The following is a 24637-nucleotide window of genomic DNA, read 5'->3' on the forward strand; positions in this document are numbered from 1 at the left end:
CATAAGAGTAATCATTTGCTATAGTTCTAGCAAACTTACCTGCATGAAAAAGATTCACCTGTTTGGAGACTCACGACTCGAGGGTCGGAGGAAATACACCTTTCACAACACGAGGGTTGGAGACTAGGCTTTTGTAGTGTGATCTGAATTTTGATGTAATAGTCAGACGGGGACTGGCTACCACGCGAGAAATGGACTTTGCAAGGATTTGCCAGGACGAGGACTGAACTTTGAAATGGTTTGGATTGCCAATAAAAATTTTGCTTTTTATGTATATGCTAATGCTCATGCGTATGTATGCATGTTAATGATGATGCAATCCCGAGATTTTATCTCCTTAAACCCATTGAGCTTGTTTACTCCATGCTTGCACCTATACCCTGACTATGCTTATGCTGGCTTTGTAATGTTTATGTATGCTTATGCATATGCGCATGTTTGGTTGACGTAATGAGTGGAACGAAGTAATGTCTTCTGTAAGACTACCTGAAAAGGTATGGTGTAAGGTATCAACCAGTTTATGTAATGCATGATTTATATGTATTTGCATGATGCTCCAATGATAGGTTGTTGATAACCAAAGCGTATATAGTTTGCTGGAGTTGCGGGTTTGTTTGATAAGATGGGGTGTGATGCTAGCGCGATTTCCCAATACCTGTTTTGTTTGAGCTTGGAAGATCGTAGTTAGAAGAAAGATTTGTTCGATGTTGTAAAGTGCGAGAACGCCTTTTTCCCTTTTGTTATGTGTCTTGCCCCAGTTTGAAAATTTTTTTTTAGAAATACTCCACGCCTTTAACCTTTGGAGGTTCTCCACACCTTTAACCTTTAGAGGTTCTCCACATCTTTAACCTTTGAATTGTTTGCCTTATGAATTTGATATCCAGTGCCCCAATGTTTAGTGGAAAAGATGCCTATGATCTCCAAGTTATGGGGGAAGTGCCCAAAGAAATAACCTTGTCATATGCTTCGATGTTTAGATTGAAGGGTGTTCCCCTGATCTCCAGGTCATGGAAGGTTATCCATAGTGTTCTATCCTTTGAATTTGAATTCTTCCCATGTCTGACATGCCCCCGTTTGAGATTGCTTTGAGATGTGCCCCAAGTCGATTGAACCTTAGGAAGACTGCCCCTAGTTAATAGGATGTTCGATTGTATGCCCCTGTGCTCCTTGAAATTTTTGCCCCTGTTTAGGAGAACCCTCTAGATGTGGTTCCCCCTACTCTAGGGTCTTTATTAGAAATGATCACCTTTGATTAAACCAATTTCGAGATTTCCTCGATACTAAGTGTATACTTGTAGATGACGTTGTACCCTTTTGAGAAGTAACTCCAATGCAATGCGTATGCAAGTTCTGAAATTGAGGTCCGTTATGAATTAGGACTGGATGGTTTTGGAAAGAATGCTTGAAGAAGCACATTGGTTAGAGATAGTTTTAACAAACATAGGAGTCAGTATAACAGATCCTGCTTAATATGCTTTCATGATTAACCTTGCCTCAATTAGGACTTTTACATGTTGTAATTTGGCCTGGTTCATGGTTTTAAGAAACAATGGATGTAAGGCTCGAAATTTTATTTAACCCACCCCTTCCTCCTTGATGTTCTCCAGATCCTAAAAATTCGCCTAATCCAATGGATGTGCTTTGTTTGCAAGAGAATCATTTTAGTTTCGATGTTGAGCAGAAGCCTTAGTAGAGATCCAAGCATTGATGTGAAGCTTTGATGGTTTAGCAGTCACAAGATTATCCTTTGTATTTCGCCTTTGTTTTTATCCCTTATTTTTGCATGAACCAATTCTTTGGATTTGATTCATCGGGATGCCCTAGTTTTTGCCTAAGTCGTTTTTGTTTTCTTTCATGGAATTTTTCATTTTGACTTAGCGGGCGTTTTTCTCCTTTTTCTTTTGAAATGCTCTTTTTGACCTTTGGATATTGAATGTTGTGACTGCCATGTTGACTTTGATTTGCAAGCTTCACCTTTGATACTTCCTCGATCTTGAATGATGTAATGAGGAAGAGGATTGTTGTGAATGTTATTGTTACCTCCATTACTTCCTCAATCTTGGATGAATGCGAGGAAGAAGATATGCTTGATCTTTTGCTTGAATTCTTGCTTGGATTGACTGATTCTCTTGACAACCAAGATACACCATTGAATTAATTGAAATCTACCCTGCCCCTGGTTGAAATCAAGGTTTATTTGAAAAGTAGAAACAAGCTCCAACTCCTGGCTCGAGGGGGTAACGAGGGATTAACATCCTTATATCTCCACTGTTTGGGAATTGAAACAATGCCTGTATATCCTCGGCTCGGTCTTACCTCGAAAGCATATGTTTAGCTGGACTTAGTTTTTGTATTCGTCATTCTCCCTCAAGTTTGTTAATAATCCTAAATATAGAAGTGTGCGACTGGAAAGTCATAATAGTGAGTGAATGAAATTAATGAATTGATTCCAAAACCTGCATGGTCATCCCATTAGAATTGCTAATCCGAAGGTACAGCTTTTATCCTGAGCGACACTTAGCGATTGTAGAGTTGAAATTGTGAGCACGGTAGACACCTATTGATCCTAGGGATAATCTCCTTTGTAGATCCACTGACCTTGTTTCACTCCTTAGATTCTTAAACTTGTAGAAGTGAGGGCAACCTCGAATTTTCTTTGGACACGTCAAACCTGTCAGGAATAAACTGTTAGCATGGGTTTTCGTCGTTTCGGAACTTCATGAGTTTCCTTAGACTGAACCTCTTTTGCTTTTTCTCAGGATAGTATCACACCCTTTGCAACCTTCAGCGTTTGTAAATTAATGAAGGAAATCTATGACCCTTTCTCCCTTGGCGTGGAGTTAACACAGGTCGCCTTCCCTTCATAGTAGTCATGCATCTTTGTTCAGGATTTTGCCCCAGTTGGGCTAATCCTTGCCCACAGGTTATCGTAGAGCGTCCGTGTAAGTTTGTTATGTTCGTAGATGAACCCCTTATGATTAGATACATCTTGAGTGTGTCTATGAGGGAACTCTTTGTTGAACTAATCCTTGCTCGATGACAACCTTTATTGTATTTATAATTCTGTTGTGACAAGGCATGGACATGCGGCTAGCATGGTGAAAGACATCCTCTTTTCTTTAGCAAGACTAAGATCTTTTATTCTCCTTGCTCCATAGTCTACGATCCTTTGATTTTTTGGGAGTTTCGAGAAACCGGCTAGCATGGTTGGTATGGATGCAGGCGAAGATAGAAATGCAAATGTGAATGTATGAGTGCATGAAAATGCCAATGCACGCGTAAGCGAGAGACTCCTTGTATTGTAACTCCGTGTAACATATGATCCTAGGGATGGCCTTAGAGGCGACATTAGACCCTCTTGGAATCTTTGCAGGATAAATGTTATGACACGCTAAAGGAAATCCCTTGGATTCGAGAGTATGCAGAAGATAGCGGCTAGTGACCGTTCAAGCCAGTCACTAAATCTCATGGCCATCGAGAAGCCAATTGACGTGTACCAATGAATTTGTCCCTCGTGGGAAGGTCCTCTATGCGGAACACAACCTATCTAAGGACAGTATGGACGAAGAGAAATCCCTACGGGCTAGGGATGTGATGTGTAAATGGAGATCCAAACCCTACAAGTTAGAGGGTGCGCGGGAATAAGCATGGAGCGACCGTTCAGGACAGTCACTATATTTCATAGCCATCGAGAGGCCAATCGAACGCATGCTAGTGAAGTTGTCCTTCGGGGAAGGACGCGTCATTGTGAAAACACGTGGATGTAACAGAAAATCCCTATAGGCTAGGGAGTGCGTAGGTGTAGGCACGAGGTGACTGTTCGAGACAGTCACTAGATCGCATGGCCATCGAGGGGCCAATTGACGTGCGTTAATGGAAATGTCCTTCGTGGGAGGACACGCAGTTGTAGATACAAGGATATAAAAGTAAAATCCCTACAGGTTAGGAAGTGCATAGATGATAACGTCCTTCGTGGGAAAGACGTTGTCTTAGAAGTTAGAATCCCTACGGGCTAGGGAACACGTAGGGGTACCTGCAAAATTGAAACGTATAGACATTCGAAGTATATAAATTGCAAACATATAATGAGAACAAAAGCACAAAAGTCCTAAGTTCATAGGTTCGACGTAGGGGCTCTAGGGAGCCAACCTTTTTATAGGGGGGTTCTAGAAGGTCTCATGGGGTCGTTCGTAGCCTCTGAGACTTTTTGTCTCTTCGGATTTTGGAACAACTCATTTTATCCATGAGGTTCGAATTTTTGGGGTAGGTTCCCGGAGAGATCAGCTAAGTATCCAGTCCAGCCCTCCACAAAGTCAAGCTTCGTTTCGGACCTTTCCAAATACCTAACCCACTCCGAGTGGAGTTATCAGTGAGACTCGTAAGGCGATTCATGTCCCCTTTTGGTCTCAAAGTTAACCCCCACACTTAGGTTTAACAACGATCTTATATATCCCAGAAGATGCAATAGAAATAAAAATATTCACTTAAATAAATATTAAATTGCAGTGATGAAATTGCAGAGGAAAATAAATAAATAAAATTTAAATATTTGAACTAACCTCGAAATCCGGCTGCTTACGGTTTACAAAATGCAATGCATATCCAATATTTAAATAAACAGTCATTATTTAAATAAACAGGTATTTATAAATTGATGTAAAAGGTGAAATTTTAAATAAATAAAATAAAAATTTTAAATATTTACATATAAAGAAAAATAAACCCTAATTTTGGCTAATTAGCCAAACCCTGAAAATTTCGCCAAAAACCTAAACCGTTTGCCACAAACCTAAACCTAAACCCTCTCAAGCCTTAGGAGCATAGTAATTCACTGTTAAGTTATCCCCAGCAGAGTCGCCAGCTGTAGCAACCTGTCTAAAAATTTAACTTAGAGAGTCGCCACCTATTCTGAAGGGCGAATAGGAAACCCTACGCAGTTTTAGAGATCGGGGTAAGATACTATATTCAGGTCGAGGGAAGGTGTTAGGCACTCTCAACCCTTTCCTATTGGCTTTGAATCTAGGGCAAAGGTTTGATGGCTAAAAGTATTAAGGTAAGGTTTATGCTAAAGAATTGAATAAGGGGAAAATTGAGATTTTAGGGTGGGGGATTATTGCAATACGTTCAGAATGCTTCAGTGGGTCTGTTTGGGTGTCTTTTGTAGCCTTAATCGCGTCGAAGTTTTGTTCCCCACTCTTCCTTGTTCACGGTTTCTGCAAGTTCTCATACAAGGTTTTTTTTTTGCCAAAATCTCTCCCCCTTCAGAGCAGCGTTTTTTTCTTTTTGCGGCCAAATCCCCTCCCCTTTGCACAAAAAGGTTTTCATTTATATTAATCCCAATTAGGTTTTCTACACCTAATGGGCTTATTGCCCAATTTAAATAATTCACTAGTTTTCTTACCAATAAACCAATTAACCGAATTAATAGTATAGTAACAATAAATAATAATGTTAAACACTAATAATTGGATTAATAATAATACAATGCATATATGATAAATAGTGAGATTAATATTAATAATTCTAAGCATAATATTATTAACTAATATTAAATATCACAATTAATCAATGACAGTAGTAAGACGGTTAAATCAAGTATTAAAATTAAACCGTAAACCATATGAATAATCGCTAACGGATCAAAACCTTAGACGGGTCAAATGACTGGGCCCGCACATCTTCTAACCATTTTAATTCGGGATATTTTACGAGAGCGTGGGTTTGACAATAGGACTGTCGAACCCTATGACTCTTAATTCTAACCCTTGATGATTTGAAAGACGTAGATTTGAGCGGGCAAATTTTGGGGTATGACAACCGGATGTAAACGAAAGTTCGATTTTGCATTTGAAACAGTAGAATTTGATTTTGATTTTGAAAAGAATGAGAAAGGGATTACCCTAAGAGGTGCAAATGTGATTGTGTTTGGATTCAGGTATTTATCTTTGAAGTTTAGTGATCTAACGATTCAATTTTATCTTTGACATACACGCAGTTTTATATGTGCTGGAATTTAAATGCAGAAATGTAAAATGCGGAAAGTAAATCTACGCTATTACATCGATTTTGCGGGAAATGTAAACTAGCCTATTTACATGAATTTGACAACCTATACATTTATCTAGGAATTTTAAATTGCAATAAGATAAAATAGAGAAATGCATGTTTTTTGGATTTTTTATGATTTGTTTTTAATTATAATTAATGCATGATTAATTAAATTAAAATGAGAAAAAAGATGAAAATAAAAATTTAAACCTAGAAATTAAGTTCAAAATATGTTCAAAATGCTTGTTAATTAATTTTAAAACAAAACTAATTTTCTTGGGATTTTTGAAATTGATTTGAAATTTATTAAGTTAATTAATACATAATTATGCAAATAATTACACAAATAATTAAAACTTAAAGAGAAAATTATTCAAAATATGTACAAAATTAGCCTATAATATATAAACTATATTTTATATAAAGAACAATTTTTTTATGATTTTTGATTGGTTGAAAATAATTAAAAAAGCAAATATATAAATATATACTAATTAATTATACAAAATATTGAAATTATGAAGAAAAATAAAATATTTTTATTTCAGAAAATAAAACATTATTTTAGAAGTCTAAAAATATTTTTTGTGTATTTTTTTGGATTTTTGAAACTATTTTTAATTAATTTTGCAAAGAAAATTAAAATAGAAATAAAAAAAATAAAAGGATACGATCAGGTATGGTGGATAAATGTGTCTATGATATGTGGGCGTATTTTGATACGTAGGATGTGTTGAGTGGACGGATCTGATGGTCACCAGCATGAGGGACCATACCACGTGATGTACCTGCAAAACACAGAATCCAAGATTAATTTAAAAAACACGCGCGCGCCCTCCTGCCAATCAGAGGACGCCACGCATCATCTTCTTCCTCAGGATGGGCTTTTACACCTTTCATTTGCAGGTGGTGTGAAAACTCCAACCTTTTACACTTGTTGAAAATAGAGAATACGAGCAAATAATAATATAAATCTGGCGCGATGCCATGGTTCAGTTCGTATTGTTCATGCGATTCTAATGGTACCATTTAGAACTTGTAATTTTGCATGGATCATAAAACCCTAAATTTGAAAGTAAGAACCCTAAAATGGTGGTTCCTCGTATAGGTGTCCAAACTTCAATTAAGTTTCCAGAAATGATCTACATATCAAACTAAACTCAAATATATGTCTACATCTTGTTAAACATGCATGAATGACCAGATACGAGTTGATTTAGATTTGAACAAATTGTGACCTGTGTAGCTCAATTTAGTGAGTTTCAAGGCTTGCAATTGATTGGGATATGTTCAATGATACTTGAGGATTGTATTTGAGTGTTTAATTTGAACTGAAACAAGCTAGAAATTAAAATTCGAATTTTGAATTTCTTTGAAAAGTTTCAAGTGATTACGAGTGTGTTACAAGCAAGGCTTTGTTTCTGAACTTGTCTCCCTTCATTACTGAAGTATTGTAGCCTATATATAAGCATTGAAGTGCTTAAAATCTAAGCTAGAAAGCATTTATGTCTTTGTTGAATTTTTGACTTTTTAGCTTAAGATTCAAGCAACCTTGGCTTGATCTTTCCACCCTCTTGCCCTAGGCTTGCCTCATGCTGCAGAAAATTGAGATTTCTTTGATGAGTCATGCTTAGAATTCAAGCTATGCATTATCCTTCCATTTTCCTTTTTAAATTTAATCTTATATGTGATAAAATTAAACCAAAAATGGATAAAAATGATGTGGGCTTTGTCTTGGTCGTGGGAGGCCCATTATATCATGGAAATGATGTTTGGATTATGAAAACTTGGCCCCATTTGGAAAAAATACATTTTTGAGCAATGTTGGTTTTATGCATTTTCCCAAAATTTAGCCAACTTCAACAAGGTGTAAATCCCTCATTTTTGTCATATGAAGGAGTTCTTTCACTTTTTGTAAACCTCAAAGAGTCCTCTAACCAATGTCTTTGGTCTCATGTCAAAATGATTTTTGATGCTCCTTGGGTGTCCTTTTGAAAAAAGTGTCTTTTTGTTGACTTTGAAAATGACCTGTAATGTCTTGGTTCATATTTTTGAAATGGTGAATCCAATGACCATGGAACCAATTTCATTTGAAATATAATTGAATTTACTTCAAAATGAGCTTTGGTTTGAACTTTTTGGATGAAGGATGAGAGAGTTATGACCAGTCAAAGTTCAGTTGACTTTTTAGGAGAAAACCCTAATTTTGAATCTTAGGGTTTTGTTGATTTTTGATCTTTCCTTGATGAATTATGATTATCCAATGATCAAATGATGAATCCTTTGACAAAATATGGACTTTGACAAAAAATTTCATTTTTGACTGTCTGTTGACTTTTTTGGTCAAACGGGTCGTCTGTTGACTGTTTGAGCTGCTGACGGTGCGTCTGAGTGAATTGAAGTTTGAAAATTTGTATGATGGTACTTTGAGATATATGGAGGTCCATGGAATCCATTTGAGGTCTCAAAAACTTGTTTCTCCTGAAAAAACAATAAACCCTGATTAGGGACTGTTTGTGTAGGAGACAGTTAAGCGTACCTGATTTTTGTGCAGTGCTGAGTCTCTGCTAATCATGTGATATTCAGAAGACTTCTAGAACAAAAATCTTGGAATTTTTGGAATGCAAAAGTTTGATTTGATTGATGGTACAAAACACGGAGAATTGCACTGTCTGCGGTTTGACTGTCAACTGACTGTTCAGAGTGAAATTTCAACAGTCAAAGTTAATGTTTTGTTTTTGTTTTGTTTTTTGTTTTTGTTTTGTTTTGTTTTTGTTTATGAAAATTTATTTACATGAGTGGTTAGTAAAACACAGACGTAGTAAATAAATAATATGTACTGTATGCGAACAAAATTACCGATAATAACCCTGAAAATCATTTAATGCACAGAATAAATAAATATTTAACTGGCAGAAAACACACAAAATATTATCTGGATAATTAAGCTACAGTACGGAAAATAGTACAACATTTAATACTGACGGTACAAATATTACACACTGTAATGAATAATACGACGATTAAACGGTACATTAAGAAAATAAGAGATACGGCAAACTTTAAGAATGACGGTTAATAACCCATGCTATGAATAATAACATGTAGATGATTGGGAGTGCAACCATTGCAGGTCCACACTCTTCAGGACTATGCAGACAGGAGAAGGACATGATCACCGTAGCAATGGTGATGACTGTAAGAGACAGTGTCTCTATCCACTTTGCCATTTTTGTCAGGGAAGAAGAGAAAATAGATATGAGGTAGAAATTTTGAGAGATGAGTTAGAATTTGATGTGAGATTTTATGGAAAAAATGAGAGGTATTTATAGAATGAAAAGAAAATAGAGACGTTGGGGAATGAAGTGATTTCGTACAAAAGGAGAATTTGAGTGGAAGTGAGATTTGGAAGAAAGTGTATGATAGTGTTGGAAAAAGAGAGATGTATAGAATAAAGTTAGGATTTGATTTTTGAAAGAAGAGATTTGAAAAGAAAGGAAAAGATTTTGAAGATAATGGAATATAGTACAAAAGTTAGTGGGAAACAAAAAACAATAATTTACTTGTTACCAGTATAGTCTGAATCCCCGGACTATGCGCCGGCAAAAGATTTAACTTTGTACCAATTGCGTCAGTACTATTTATCTGAAAATAAATATCAAATAAATAGCGTGTGTGAAGTGATAAACAGTAATTGGCGTTTGTGTAAGAATAAATCCAACAGCGAGCCAAAATACCGTGTAAGAAAAATTCTAAAAACCAAGTATTCATAAATCAGGATATGAAAATCCAAGATTATATGAAACCCTTAATTTTTAGATTGAAGTTTTCTTGAAAAAAGATGTGGGCAAATTTTGGGGTATAACACTATCCAACTTCATCTTCAAACTCACTTCATTGTAATATCTTAGTGAGATTTAAGCTTAGAATCTTAAGAGAAATATCACAGTTGTGATTAACACTTATTAAGAAGCATTGTAATACTCTTGTAAGAATTTGTTTTACATTAACTTGTAAAAGGTTCCTAGAGTGATCAAGGTGTGAGCAGAATACTCTAGAAGACTTAGAGTGTTTCTAAGTGGAAAACCATTGTAATCAAGGTTGATTAGTGGATTAAATCCTCAGGTGAGGTAAATCACTCCAAGGGGTGGACTGGAGTAGTTTAGTTAACAACGAACCAGGATAAAAATCTTTGTGCAAACAGTTTTTATCTTAAGAGTTTTTAATTCTACACTTATTCAACCCCCCCCCCCCCCACCCCCTTTCTAAGTGTTTTTCTATCATTCAGAGTCTATGTGCAACATTCTGGAAGCAATATGATTCTGTTGTGTTTTTATGTTGATGACATATTGCTTACAGTGAGTTGTCCAGAAGATCTGATGAAGTTCAAGAAGATGCTGATGAATGAGTTTGAGATTACAGATCTTGGGAAAATGTCATATTTTCTAGGGATGGAGATTCTGTACTCAGAAGATGGTATCATTCTGCATCAGCTGAAGTGTGAGTTAGAACTTCTGAAGAAATTCAAGCTGAAGAATTGCAAAGCTGTTGTTACACCGTCAGAAACGAATTAGAAGTTGGACTCTGATTCTGAAGGTGAAGATGTGGATGCTACGGTCTTCAAACAGCTGGTTGGTTCTCTAAGGTATTTGTGCAATACCAGGCCTGATATATGCTACACAGTTGGATTAGTTAGTAGGTTCATGAGTAAACCTAAGTGGTCCCATTACCAAGCTACTGTCAGAATCTTGAGATATGTCAAGGGAACTTTGAAGTATGGCATATTATTTCCTTCTGGGAGAAAGGAAGAATCAGAATTATTGAGTTACTCTGATTTTGATTGGTGTGGAGACAGAGTTGATAGAAGGAATACTTCTGGATATTTGTTTATGTTTCTGGGAGGTCCTATTTCTTGGAGTTTCAAGAAGCAACTTGTTATTGCTCTATCAACTTGTGAAGCTGAGTACATCGCAGGCGCTGTAGCTGCATGTCAAGCTGTGTGGCTTCTGAATCTATTAGAAGATCTGAAGATTAAAGTGAAGAAACCTCTGAAGCTGATGATTGATAACAAGTCTGCAATCAATCTTGCCAAGAATCCGGTGTTACATGGAAGAAGCAAGCATATTGAGACTAAATATCATTTCTTGAGAAGCCAAGTTCATAATGGAACATTAGAAGTTGTGCACTACAGCACCCAGAAGCAGATGGCGGATGTTCTGACGAAGGCGATCAAGACCGATCAATTCATGTTCCTAAGGGATGGAATTGACGTTGTCAGCTTTGAGTGAAGAATTTGAATTAAGGGATGGTATTGAAGAGTAATTCAATATTCAGAAGATGAGCATCAGAAGTTCTGATGCGGGCTGATCTTCTGATGGTTACTCAGAAGATAGTGTTGACCAGAAGATGTTACCTTCTGGATCTCATCAACTTAGCTGTTTAGTAGTAATGGTACTTTAGTATTTCTTAGTATTGTAGTGTTTGTACCTTAAACTTGTTCACTAAGTTTAGTCTGTTAGGGCCTACGTGGCAAGATTTTTTCTTTTGTATAAATAGCCTTGTAGTAGCTATCATTTATAATCAACAACTTTATTCTGTCTCATTAATCTTTGCGCCGTTATTCTCTTTATCGTCAACATCTTTATTCTTTGTGCACCAACATTAACAAGACTCTTACACAAGTGGTTGGGAAGGAAAATACTGAAGCTGTTACCGTTTTCAACTAACGAACTTAATTTATGATAAATTATATAAGCAACAAAAGATTAACATTCATTCGTAGTATATAAGAGATAAAATAGAGTGCATTAATAGATAAAATGACAGGGCAAATTTTGCCTAAAAATGTGACGTTAATATAAAGCATGATCATTTAGAAATATTTACAACCAGAAATGAAAACATGTCCAGTCTCTCCCACCCTCTCCTTGTCTTCTTTGCACAACCTCAACAAATCCAAAAAAAATTACAAACACATACACACAACAATAGCATCACTGCTGGGACCAACATCCTCTTCTTGTTTTCACCCAAAAATAGGGTGGTGTTGGATGAAAGAATTACAATGTAGAGAAGGTTAAAAATTAAATAATAATAATAATAATAGACTTCTTTATCATGTTTTCTTTTTCCATAAGTAAACTTTGGCATTTTTCTAAAGAAAATCGTCATCTACAGTCATTGTTTTTCGTTGTTTAATTGTAATGACCCGTCCTTCATCAATTTAAGGCTCAGACTATTAAACCTCTCTCGCGAATACTGCCTTGATGCCTTTCTCCAATCTGTCCCGGCCTTCATCATGTTCGCGAACTCTTCATAACTTATCTTTCCGTCCTGCAATTCACATGGCGGATACGATCAAAATATGGTTCCAAGAAATCACTAGAGTTAAATAAAGACTTTTCTTGAAGGTATCCTCCAAAGTACAAAAGATAAAACAGGAAACTGAAGAAACTTAAGAATGCAGGAAAGTTGTCTAATATGTATCCCCCACTTGTTGAATAAAACAAGGAAAAACTATCTTTCGAGCATGACCACAAAATAGAAGATGAAATATGATTTAGAAAGTGAATATAGGCTAACTAACTAACCTTATCCGTATCCACGTCATGCATAATTGCACTAATGACCTCTTCACTATTTGTATCTTCAATTTCGTCGGATAATGCATTGCGAAGCTCATCAATCTCAATATACCCAGTTTGGTTCTGATCAAAGAAATCAAAGGCTTTGTGAAGATGTTCATCATTTCCCATCTTTCTCAAATGAACTGAAATCGCAACATACTCCCCATAATCTAGGTACCCATCCCTGTCTACATCACCCTGTAAAAGCAGAAGCTCTCGAACATTAGAAGATGAAGAGAGTATGTTAAGCAATAATTTAACATAACGTATATGCAAATTGGGAGAATAGAATCTAGACAAAGGATGGAAATAAAACTCACAGCTTCCATAAGAATTTGGACATCGGCATCTGGAATTTGATGGCCGAGTTTATGCAATCCTATCCGTAGTTCATCAATGTTGATCTTGCCTTTGTTGCTTGTATCCATAAGCTTGAATCCCTCTTTTAGTCCTGCTGCTTCTTCTACCGACAAATGCTCGGCAATAACCTGTTCACAAAAGAAAAATTAGTTGTAGAGAGAAAGTGAACAACTCATGAAAATGGGCAAAAGGATAAATATTTTAGGGCTTATTCCCCGAGAAACATTCAAACATTGTTAAGAAAATTACCCTTAAAGCTCTTTTCTTTAGCTTGTTCATTACGGAAAACTGCTTTAACCTTGCTCTAACCGTTTCTCCTAACGAAACGTTGGATGCTTTCTTTGCATGTACTAACCATGGATGATCTGCATTTGATAAACAAAAAATGTTACAATCTTAACATTTCTGTGGAAAATTTTAAAGAGAAAAATAATGTCAATTTTCTTGCAGAATATGAACTGCCTGTTACCTACCCAACACTTCTTGTGCAGTAAGTCGTCGTTTTGGGTCAGGATTTAGCATCTTCTTCACAAGATCTTTTGCATTATCCGAAACTTTTGGCCATGGGTCCCTTTTGAAATCGACAACAGATCGTATAATTGCTTGTGCAACTCCTTGCTCAGTTTCTTCATTTTACAAAAGAGGAAGAGAGACAAAATTTAGAAAATCAGACTAATCAAGCAGATAAAAGAAAAACAACAAAATAATGACGATGAATTTGGAATAACTCTGGCGTGAAGTGGGAAAATTCTCTCTCTTTTAACAATGTAGTGAACATACATCTATTTTTATTTCAACAATTTCTTTAAGCATATTATAGAACAATAGTTGCACGAAAAATTGAACCATTTAAGATTTTGATCTCTAAGAAGCAATCAAACATCATTCACAGAATCACAAGACGAAACCAACCTGCCCAAAATGGAGGGACACCACAAAGTAAGATATATAGAATAACTCCAGCACTCCAGATATCTACTTCCGGGCCATAATTTCTCTTCAATACCTCCGGAGCCATGTAATATGGACTTCCAACTATCTCATTAAATCTTTCCCCTGCATAAAATGGCAAACTATAAGCCAATTGTATAACCACGAAACCCAATCATTCAATAAAAATCAAGCAACTTTACAAACTTAATCACCATCCAAAATTCTTACCTGGTTTAAAGAACACCGACAAACCAAAATCGATGGCTTTCAAAGGCGCTGTTTCCTTCTTATTCGCAAACAAAAAATTCTCAGGCTTTAGATCTCTATGCATCACACCATGTTTATGGCACATCTGAAAACAAACAACAAAATAAATAATTATAATCATATTCTCATGACGGAATTATCCCAGCTCACTAAATCATCATTGCAAATGAAAACCAAATAATCAAAGCACAAACACCCAAAACACATTACCGACACTTCGAAACCCAAAAAAAATGAATAATTTTAACATAATCACAAGTGTCGACACCTTTTTTCAGAAGTTTCTTTTTTCAGATGTGTCTGTGCTACACAGAGATTCACAAAACATAAGAAACTGAAAACCAAATTACACATAACCAAATCCTAATTTAACTAATCAGAAAATGCATTTAATGTTCACCTAATAACATAATCATATTCCAAATATATAAAACCATATAAACTTTCCAAAAACAGCTCTTCACTACAACATAGTAACAAAGTAAACTCCATTAATTAAATTAACTTAATTAAAAAAAAAAAATCCTACCAAACACAAAAATCATTTCAATTCAACTTCACTAAAAGATCAAAATCAGTTAACTAAATTTATTAAAAAGAAACTTAAACTAGATCGAATCAAAGAGAATCATTCAAAAAATAGAAACAAAAACCTGAACAACTTCCACAATAGTTTTCGTCACCGCCGCCGCAGCGCGTTCAGTATAGTGCCCCCTGGCAACAATCCGATCAAAAAGCTCTCCACCTTCACAAAGCTCCATAACAAGATGCACAGCATTATCATCCTCATAAGTATCCTTCAACGTAACAATATTACCATGCGGCGGCATATGCTTCATGATTTCAACTTCCCTCCTAACATCCTCAATATCAATAGCAGTTCTAAGCTTCTTCTTCGAAATCGACTTACACGCTAGCTCCTCTCCGGTTTCCTTGTCTGTACAAAGATACGTCACGCCGAATTCACCTCGGCCGAGCTCTCGACCGAGCTCGTAACGCGCTTCGATTTCGCGCCCGGTTGGATCCTTCAAAACGGTGAGTTTTGAGCTTGAGGTTTTGTTGTTGTTGAAACCGTAGTCGATGGCGAAGGGGTTCTCCTTTTTGGGCTTTTTGGTTTTCTTGTTGGTTGTGTCTTCGCCTGTTACAGCAGGGGTAGCACAGCAATTTCCCATGGGATCTGGTTTTGCAGTTTGAAATTTGAATTGGATTTGGATCTGAGAGAAGAGAATGGGAAGGGTAAAATGGGAAAAGGAGACTTAAAAGTTGTTAGGTTTTTTTTTTTCTTTGGAGAATTAGAATGGAATAGAAAGTGATTTTAAAGGTTTAGGAAACTAGGGCGTGTTTGGGAAGGTGGAGGAGAAAGGGAAGAAACGGGTTTGATCGAAGCTGGAGAGAGGGTCAAACCTTTACTTGTTTCGCAGAGACTTCGTCCATCGTCGTCTCTCTCTTTCTCTCTCTAAACCTTTTCTTTCTTCTCTCTTTTTATTGTTTTATGATTTTTTTTTTGTTCGTTATGGTTTTAATTTTCTTTCTTCAGAGTTTCGTTCTGTGAGAAGAAAAGCCAACTCAATATTGCTGTTTGTTTGTTTCTCCAAAAACACACATTATAGCTGTTTTTTTTAGCGACTTTTGTTTTTTATTTTGAAGAATAAAAACTCAACTTTTATATATTTTTATTTATTTGTATGAAATTTTCGAAAAACGAAAGATGATTTAGTAACGTGAATAATCAATAATATAATTAATTGTGCTGTCTGTGCAATCATTTTCCAAGAGTTATTGAATTTTATTATTAATAATTTATTAATAATAATAATCATTAAAATCTACTTCTTTTTTTTTAGTGAATGAGTCACATGAGTTTTTTTTCTGTGATCTTTCTCTCACATGGGTAATTTCGGTATTTGCTCTTTATAGGAATGCAGGTCAACAATGTAGTTTGGCAGCCAATGATAGTTAGCATCACTTACCTAAAAGTTGAATTTTATTTTCTTTTTTATTATTGTTGTTGGTATAAATATAATATAATTAATGGCCAAGTTGTTTGGTGGGGGTTCAAATCATTTACAAATGTAAGGTGCACTATTAGACAGCAAAAAAAAATAAACCATTTTAAATATAGTCTTGAAATATAGTGTTACAAGTTTCTTTCTATGTTTTCGTTTGTTACTTAAGCTAAATACTAATAAGTGTGATAAGAACATTTATTTATTAAGATATTAAAAATGCTTCACAGTTAAGCGTGCATGAACATTTGTTTAGATAGTCCGTTCCATAAGAACTTTACAGTTAAGTGTGCATGATTTGGAGCAATTTTGGGATGGGTGACTTTAATTCTGAGATGGTGACTTTCTGGGAAGTTTCCCGGAAAGCGTGCGAGTGTGGTTAAAGCAAGCTGAAAAGACCCGTATTAGTTTGTGGGGTCAGTCGATCATCTCAAAAGCAACTGTATTGGTTTGTAGGGTCAGTAGAGAAAACCACTACTTGAACTTGAGGGAATGATAAGTGTCAAATTATAGTTATAATTAATAGTATTTAGTGGCACTTATTAGCTTAATTCATTGGACTAACAAATCAAAACCTTAAATTTTATGTAAATATTTTTTTAGTTTGATCTTTTACATTTCATTTTGTAGGTTTGTGTATATCGGAGGAGTTTTGGTCATCAAAAGACAAAGAAATGGCTTCAACATGTATTGTTGGGAAAAAAAGGTAAAATGTTCCAGATGGGGCTAAGCCCCAAATTTTGTGTTTAGCCCATCGCGCTTAGCACCCTCAAAGCACGCTTAGAGGTGTTGGAGCAGAGGGTAACGCGCTAAGCGCCCTTTTCTGCGCTTAGTGCCATTTGTGGCAGTTTAAGTTTCTTTGTTGTCTTGTAGCCGCGCTAAGCGCCATCTATTTGGGCTTAGCGCGGTCTACTATTTCAGATTTGTATAAATAGAGTTCTTCTTCATATTTTTGGAGATAGACACCAACTTTGAGAGAACATCATTTTGGAGAGAGAGAGAGAGGGGGGTTAGAAAACAACAGGAGATGGTACATCTTGAAAATTCAGAGCTAGGAACATGTCAATCGTCGAGAAATCACGCTTGATATTTGATTATCTTCACTCTTCTCTTTGTATCTAGCTACCATTAATGGCTAAATCCCTTTCTTGTTGGGATTAGATTTAAGTTTATCGTAATCGTGTGTCTTTTTATTAATTACAGTGTTAAATACAATTTATTTATGAGTCTATATTGATGTTTTTTTTTGTTTTACTTTTTACCTTATTGGGTTTGAATTGTTATTGAGAAATACGGTTCGAAACTTGATCTAAAATGAACATCTATTAGATTATAAACTCTAAACGTAATTTAGGCTAACATTCATAAAGAGTATCGATTCTTAATGCTCCGTATTATTCAATAGGCTGAGAGATCATCTATTAAACAATAAGGTTGGAAGCATTTAATAAGTTGAGAGATCGTCGATTAAAAGGTTGAAATCTCATCAGATGTTTAGACACAAACTTTATTGTAAGCGATATGTAATGATAATGATGAATGTTTAAATTGTATATAATTGATTGGTAAATTGCATATTCTATCGGTGGATGAAATCCAATCCTGACAAGTTCTCATCTCTCTGAAACTTTATTTATCCGTTTTTATATTTTGTAACTTTAACCATTAAACATCTTGCAAACTTCCGCTTAAAATCATATTAACTATTGAACGACATTGATATTACACTAATCCATGGAACACCTTCATGTAAGCCCAAGCCCCGGGATGGAGTTGGGAAGAGGCAACTTTTAGGTGCTATAGAATAATCACCTCGAAATCAGAGAATGGCAACTATAGTCTTATCCTTATGAACAAGCACTCATAAAGCAAGACCGAGCAGCCGTCATATGAGCTACATATCTTTTTCTCCATATCTGCGGGGAGAACGAACAAATCTAGAGGGTCGGGACCGTGATGTCAGCAATATCTATTGACACTTTAGTATTCATAATGGGCGGGGTCCCACCACTTCTGCAGTCACTCTATCGTACTTGACTGCATCGACCGAATACACCAACGTCACACCTCTCCAAAACAGTTTATCGACCTTAAACTTTTTGTTGGGCTTGATCCAAGAAACTAAATTGAATCTACCTCTGTGCTCTAAGTGGGTCCTAACTTCAACATCACTAGGTTCACGCATATGGGTTCTTATGTAAACTTGTAGGAAATCACCAGTGCGTTCAATCATCTGTTTGGTAACTTGTATTTCCCCATCAAGCAAAACAAGAAGGGGCATAGGGACCTCCATGCAATCTTCCTCTCAACTTTCATTTGATAAGAGAGCCTCGAAATAGTTTACTGAAGAAGCTCTCTCGTCAAGGGAGTTTATAAATACCCTTTTCGAATCAGAATTGTTAGTCAGAGATATAACTTCTTGGCCTATGCGATCACGAGCAAGGGGAGGAAAATTCCAATTAAGGAGTCATTTGATTCCCGCAACAGAAGAAACGTCGCTCTTAGAATCACTCACTATATGAACAAGACTGTAACTCATCTTGACCTAAAAACAGAAACTGCTGAAGGTAAAAGCTTCAGTTGAGAAGGGTACTTGGTTATGTGAGATTAATGAAGCGAAGTAATAAAGAAAGACAAAAGCTTTGATCAAATAACTACAATTTCCCTAATAAATTGTTTCAGAAAGGAAGAGATGAATATATTTACTAATAAAGAGCGATTATGAATGAACTTGAATGCCAAGGATTGTGAAAAGTCTCCTCAGTGCTTAACTCCTCCTATATATAGAAAAAATGGTTGAATGAGTCAGATCAAACGTAAGAAGGAGTTATAAAATCAACGACTAGATTTCTCTTGGGAAACACAAGCAAATTCAAACACACTATAAGCACTGTCATGCCCTAACTAGTCATGTCAACACACATGTCAAAAGGAAAAACGAAACATTTTAATAATGGAAATGCATTTAATGCGATTATTCCCCACTATTTTTTCAAGTGACTCCAAACATTTCACTTCTAGTTCGAATCAGGCAACATCCTTGGAGGTCAGCCACGACCGCTAAAGACTTTCTTGACTCCCTCGCTGCCCGACAAACCTCAGGGGTAACTGTTCTGGACAAGCCAAAGACCTGTAATGTCTAAGGCTCAAACCAACTCAAATCCACTCCACATGATCCAAGGTATAAAAGCCATATCACATGAAATGCAAGGTACATGTTGTGATATTCACTTTTCACTACACTTATTTTGAATCGTGTACTGATTTGAGCGTTGGAGTGCTAAGCTCGCCGATCTACCCCTACGCCGCCGTATCAGATATCAACATCAGTTGTTCAAAATTGCACATCAACCAATAACATTCAATTTTGATTCTAGAACGAAACAAAATCTAATACACGTTTCTACAACGACTCTTATCTTAAGTGTGAAAGAACTTAACGTAACTCGTGAGTTATGACAGTGAATAAGAATACATTATTTATATTTACTCATTCCTTTATCTCTTTATCTTTTCTTTTACTTTGAGCATTTTTTTAACCTCAACAAAAATATTTTTTTAATAAATACAACTCAAAATCTATTTCTTGTATTTTCTCGTGTTGAATTGACATAAGAGATCCGCTCTTATTGAATACCCAACAATAAGAGTAAAGATGTTAAAAAACATTAACATTGAAAAAAAAGTTATTGAGTACTCAAGCAAGCCTCTAGTGTTTTATGGAAAAAAAGATAGAAAAGACAAGATGTATTTTTTTTTTCATATGACAATATTAAATTAGGCGATCTAATATAATATGGTTACACAATTCCTTTAAACGTAAGTCACATTCCTTTAACTAGAAAGGAAACAAGCATGGAACAAAAGAAAGATTTTTATCACTTGAATATTATCACATTAGAACAGTTTGATAAAATTCTCAACAACAAAAATTTCCAAAGTATCTATACAAATCCAATATTATTGGTGACTTATTAGTCAATCGCGGACGACTTGACACCCTAAATAATAAATTTGAAGTGCCTGCAAAATGCAATTTCTTTTAGTATACTATTAATTGGTCAAACTCGACAATTTTGACTCCAACAAAGCACTACTAAAATTAAAAGGTGACACTTTGGCTTGGTCAAACAAAAATGGGCTCATTGATATTATGTAGCACTAACACACACCAATAGATCAAACAATGTTTTCGTATTAAACTTTTTATTATCTAATATATTGATATTTTCTTATAATAAAAAATTTACAGGAAAATAGAAGACAAACATATAACAAACTTCTCATCTTTCTATTTTATGGTAAAATTAATCATTTTAAAAATTATATCCTTTAACCTAACAAATACAATATTTTTATGTATAATTCTTTAGAGTTTAGACTCTCGATACAAGATTCACTATTTTTAGTGCTAAACAATTAAAATTGTCAATTGTATGAAAGTATCTTAATACACATTTTTTTATATTTGACCGTTTTATTTAAAGTGACATTGAAAATTATTTATTCAATAAGTCTTTAGTCTCGTCAAGATATAAACTTTTTATCAAGTCCACACATGGATGTATATTTCGTACTCATATGTAGAGCAGAATATTTTTTAATTTAAGTATCTATTTTCTCTCATTAGTCGGTAAAAAAAATTTACAAACACCAATTTTCTTCATAGATATTCCGATTTACTAAAATATTTTAAAAAAAAAATTAGATTCAATGTGGCAAAATAATGAGGTTATTATACATAAATATTGACCATATTAAGTATAACAAATTATATTAACAATCCATTTCTCTATATTATACTTATAACAAGAATCCATGGTGATTAACTTGATTCTAGAAATTGTAGAAACCGTCTAAACCACTAAAGTCAACTTTGATTAATTAAACCAACTGAACCAAACATACTATCCCACGTATTATATACATCCAAAAATAAATCTTCACATGCTACACAAAATAATATCTGTTGACAAAACAGTGTTTCATGGAAGGTTCTTGTTCGCAATATTTAAGATTGGATAAAGTCTTGTAACGTACGCGTTTTGCCGTTGAAATTAACTGTTGAACACTTTTCCTTTTTCTTAAAATGATTCCCCCAAGCTGGACCCAGTTATAGCTACTAAAATTGAAAAAAATCGCTTCTAAAAGTAATGCATGATTCATTCATTTTAATTAAGTGGCAGACTCCAAAAATTTGCAAGTTGCATATGAGCATTGTGTGTTTTATAGGTTTGATTGGGTCAAATGGATTCCAAGCAAGGAAGGAATTTTGGAGTCAGACAGTCAACACGTTAGTTCAACAATAGACTATTTTAATTTCAATTTTTTGTAATTTATATTAAAATAATCTAAATTCGTATGTATAGTATTAGTCTTATTATTTAAATATTAGTGATCATATACATATTAAGTGAGACAACTAAGCACAAAGTGTTACTCATTCCTAATTTTTTTATCATATTTTGATGTAGAGTAATTACTTTCATTGCTTTCCTGCATTACCTTTTACTCTCATCTTTTCCTTTCACATTGAGCTTTAATAATGGTTGATCTTTAACATCGTGATGATTCCTCATCAATCAACAACAGAGACAATGACAACAAATAGAATCACATAATTATTCATCAAGAACCTTTTAAAGATTCTATACTTATTCAAAAACACTTTGGGTTTATATTAATTTTTTTCTTCTTTTTCTTATTAGTTCTTAGAGATTAGTTACGGTAGTTAATAATTAGTTATGATAGATGTAGTTTGTAACTAACTCCAAGGTAGAGAGTATAACTACCATGAAGAATAACATTGAATATAAGTAAGAGCAATAACTCCACTATATTTTGATGAGAATAGTATACAAATGCAAGATGATCTTGCTCTCTCTTCTCTTCACCATGAATGATGAATTTCATCTCCCCATAAATCATACATGATTATAAAATATATTATTTGTAGTAATGAGTCTTGTTTTTTTTTAAGATATTATATAAGGGAAACTAAGGGTTCTCCAACCTGTTTACACGAAGATGCGGAAAAACCCAACAAAAGAAAAATTATCAACAGATTAAAATTACGAGATCTTTGCTAAACTCGTAAAACGAATAATTAGAATGATTAATTTTATCGCAAAAAGATCACTTCCACACCAAAAGCTTTATGTTCCACACTGTGTCATTATAGTTCCAACCCTGCTCCCGAAAACAAACCTCACTACACCGTATTTTAAACGGTTAGATTCCTTTTATTATATTTAATAATAATTGTTCAATTTTTTTAATAAAAAAAAACACATGTCTTATTGTATTTTATATGGTGTATATACATAGTGTAAAAAATTCAGTGTAAGGATATCAATCCTCTTTTGAAAACTCCTTTGTATTGGGTGCACTTGATTTGCTAAAAAACGAGGTACTGGACGGGACAACTTTTTTGTACTCTGTTTGATGCAGAAACTAATTATAGTACTGGACAAAAAGTACTGAACAAAATCATAATTTTTTGTCCCCCACTAAACCATGGGACAACTTTTTGTCCTGTACTGTCTAGTACTATTCTGTCTAGTACTTCATAATTTACAAATCAAACGCACCCTAAAGTGTTGTGAGACGTAATTAAATATATTTTTTTGAGAATATTTCAATACCTTTGAATTTAGTTAGATACATAATAATTCAATGCCACAATATTTTTTTATTTTATTATATTTACCGATTTTTTATTTTTGGAGAGTAACTACAAAAAGAATCTCCGATCTACAATACATGGCCTAAGTCAAGTTTTATGACGAGTCTTGCCACAATTTACACGAACTATCTTTGCTTTTGTACACTACTGCTACTACTACTACGAGATTCACGCCTCCACCTTTCATTATTACCCACTGTCACTTTCTTTATCCTTCAAACTAGTAATATACCCGTGCGTCCGCACGGGTAAAAATTATTTAGTAGTGTAAAATTATCCTATAAATTGAGTTATGTTTATGTATATTTAGCTGCAAATTGAAAATAAGAATTTTGTGTCTCAACTAAAGACAATTGTTAATTAAAAAAATGTATTTTGCTGATAATGCCCCGTGAGAAAAATAAAAATTTTGACATTTGAAAATAAGAAATTTGTTTTTTAAATAAAGGCAAATGCTTATTAAAATAACATATGTATTTTGTTGATAGTGACCCGTGAGAAAAAAAATTTGATATTTGAAAATATAAATTGTGTCTCAAATAAAGAGACATGTTAATTAAAATAAAATAGGTGTGAGAAAAAGAGAATTTTTGCCGACAATGGTTCGTGAGAAAAGAGAAATTTTGATATAATTGTAGAATGAATAATAATAATATTATTAATTTAAATTCAATTATATTGAATAATTTTATATAAAAAAATCGTAAGATAAAGAAAGAAAGAAAAGGAAAAATTTTAATGTTTGAAATTTTTTTTCATTGTGAAATTCAAACCACAATGGTTTTAAATTTAATGAAGTGGTTTTAGTGAAGAGAGAGATAAAAGCTATTTAGAAGTGAAGTGGAAATGTGTTGAAATAGTTAAAGGAAAATATATGTTGTGAGAAATATTGGATTGTCCATTGGTTTATTACATGTGGCAACATGAGAAATGATGTGAAGGTTGGAAAAATAGGTTGATTATGAATAGACCATTTTAACCTTTGTGCTTTGTAAATTTAAAAATAGAAAAGGGCATTTTAGGGAGTATGGTGGTATCTTCTATTAATAGCTAGATACTAGATAGTTGATTCCATTTTTCTTCAAATTCATCAATAACCTAAAACTTACACCCTTTTTCCTTTTCCTTTGTTCTCTCAAATCCTATCCACATTTGTTCTAATTAGGCAGCATACCAAAGATTTTTGTAGTCGAAATTAATGTTTTATGCAATTTTTTACTCAACTCCACTAAAATTTATGAAAGTCGTAGAAGTGTTAGAACCAGTTAGAAACACGTGGAATTCGATAATTAACCATTTTATTAGTGTTCTATGTTTATAGCACCACTAATCAAAAAATTATCTTCATAAAAGCATATTATAAGGAGAAGCTGCAGCGTAGATAAGAGAAACAAATAACATTTCCAAATGGGGAGAAACAAGCTAAACGTGGAGTGTTAAGTTCACCTAACAATGAAAAAAAAAACATATCTTTCTATTCTACTACTATCTACAATCTACCTATAAAAGATCAATAAGATGCTTTGCCTAAATTTTCATTTATGTTCAAAATTATTACACTACTAATTTTCCTATAAGTAAATTATTACATTTATTTTCCTATAATTTGTTACTTTTATTTTAATTTTATTTATTTATTTATTATCATTAAAAATATTAATAATCTATTTTTATTTATCTCACGAATCAATATCAACACAATATCTATTTTA

At 34.2% G+C, this 24637-nt stretch overlaps 1 protein-coding gene across 1 annotated transcript; it reads right to left on the reverse strand.

Moving 5' to 3' along the window:
• Window positions 1-11880: 11880 nt before the first annotated feature.
• Window positions 11881-15775, reverse strand: LOC131610352 (calcium-dependent protein kinase 32-like). Its single transcript, XM_058882270.1, has 8 exons — window positions 14888-15775; window positions 14196-14319; window positions 13947-14090; window positions 13508-13660; window positions 13284-13399; window positions 12995-13162; window positions 12639-12872; window positions 11881-12381 (listed from the first exon to the last, which is right to left on the reverse strand). The coding sequence occupies exons 1-8, from the start codon at window positions 15404-15406 to the stop codon at window positions 12226-12228; spliced, it is 1614 nt and encodes a 537-aa protein (XP_058738253.1). The 5' UTR covers window positions 15407-15775; the 3' UTR covers window positions 11881-12225.
• Between the last annotated feature and the right edge of the window lie 8862 nt (window positions 15776-24637).

This window comes from Vicia villosa, linkage group LG6, assembly GCF_029867415.1.
Source record: "Vicia villosa cultivar HV-30 ecotype Madison, WI linkage group LG6, Vvil1.0, whole genome shotgun sequence".
Lineage (NCBI taxonomy): Eukaryota > Viridiplantae > Streptophyta > Magnoliopsida > Fabales > Fabaceae > Vicia > Vicia villosa.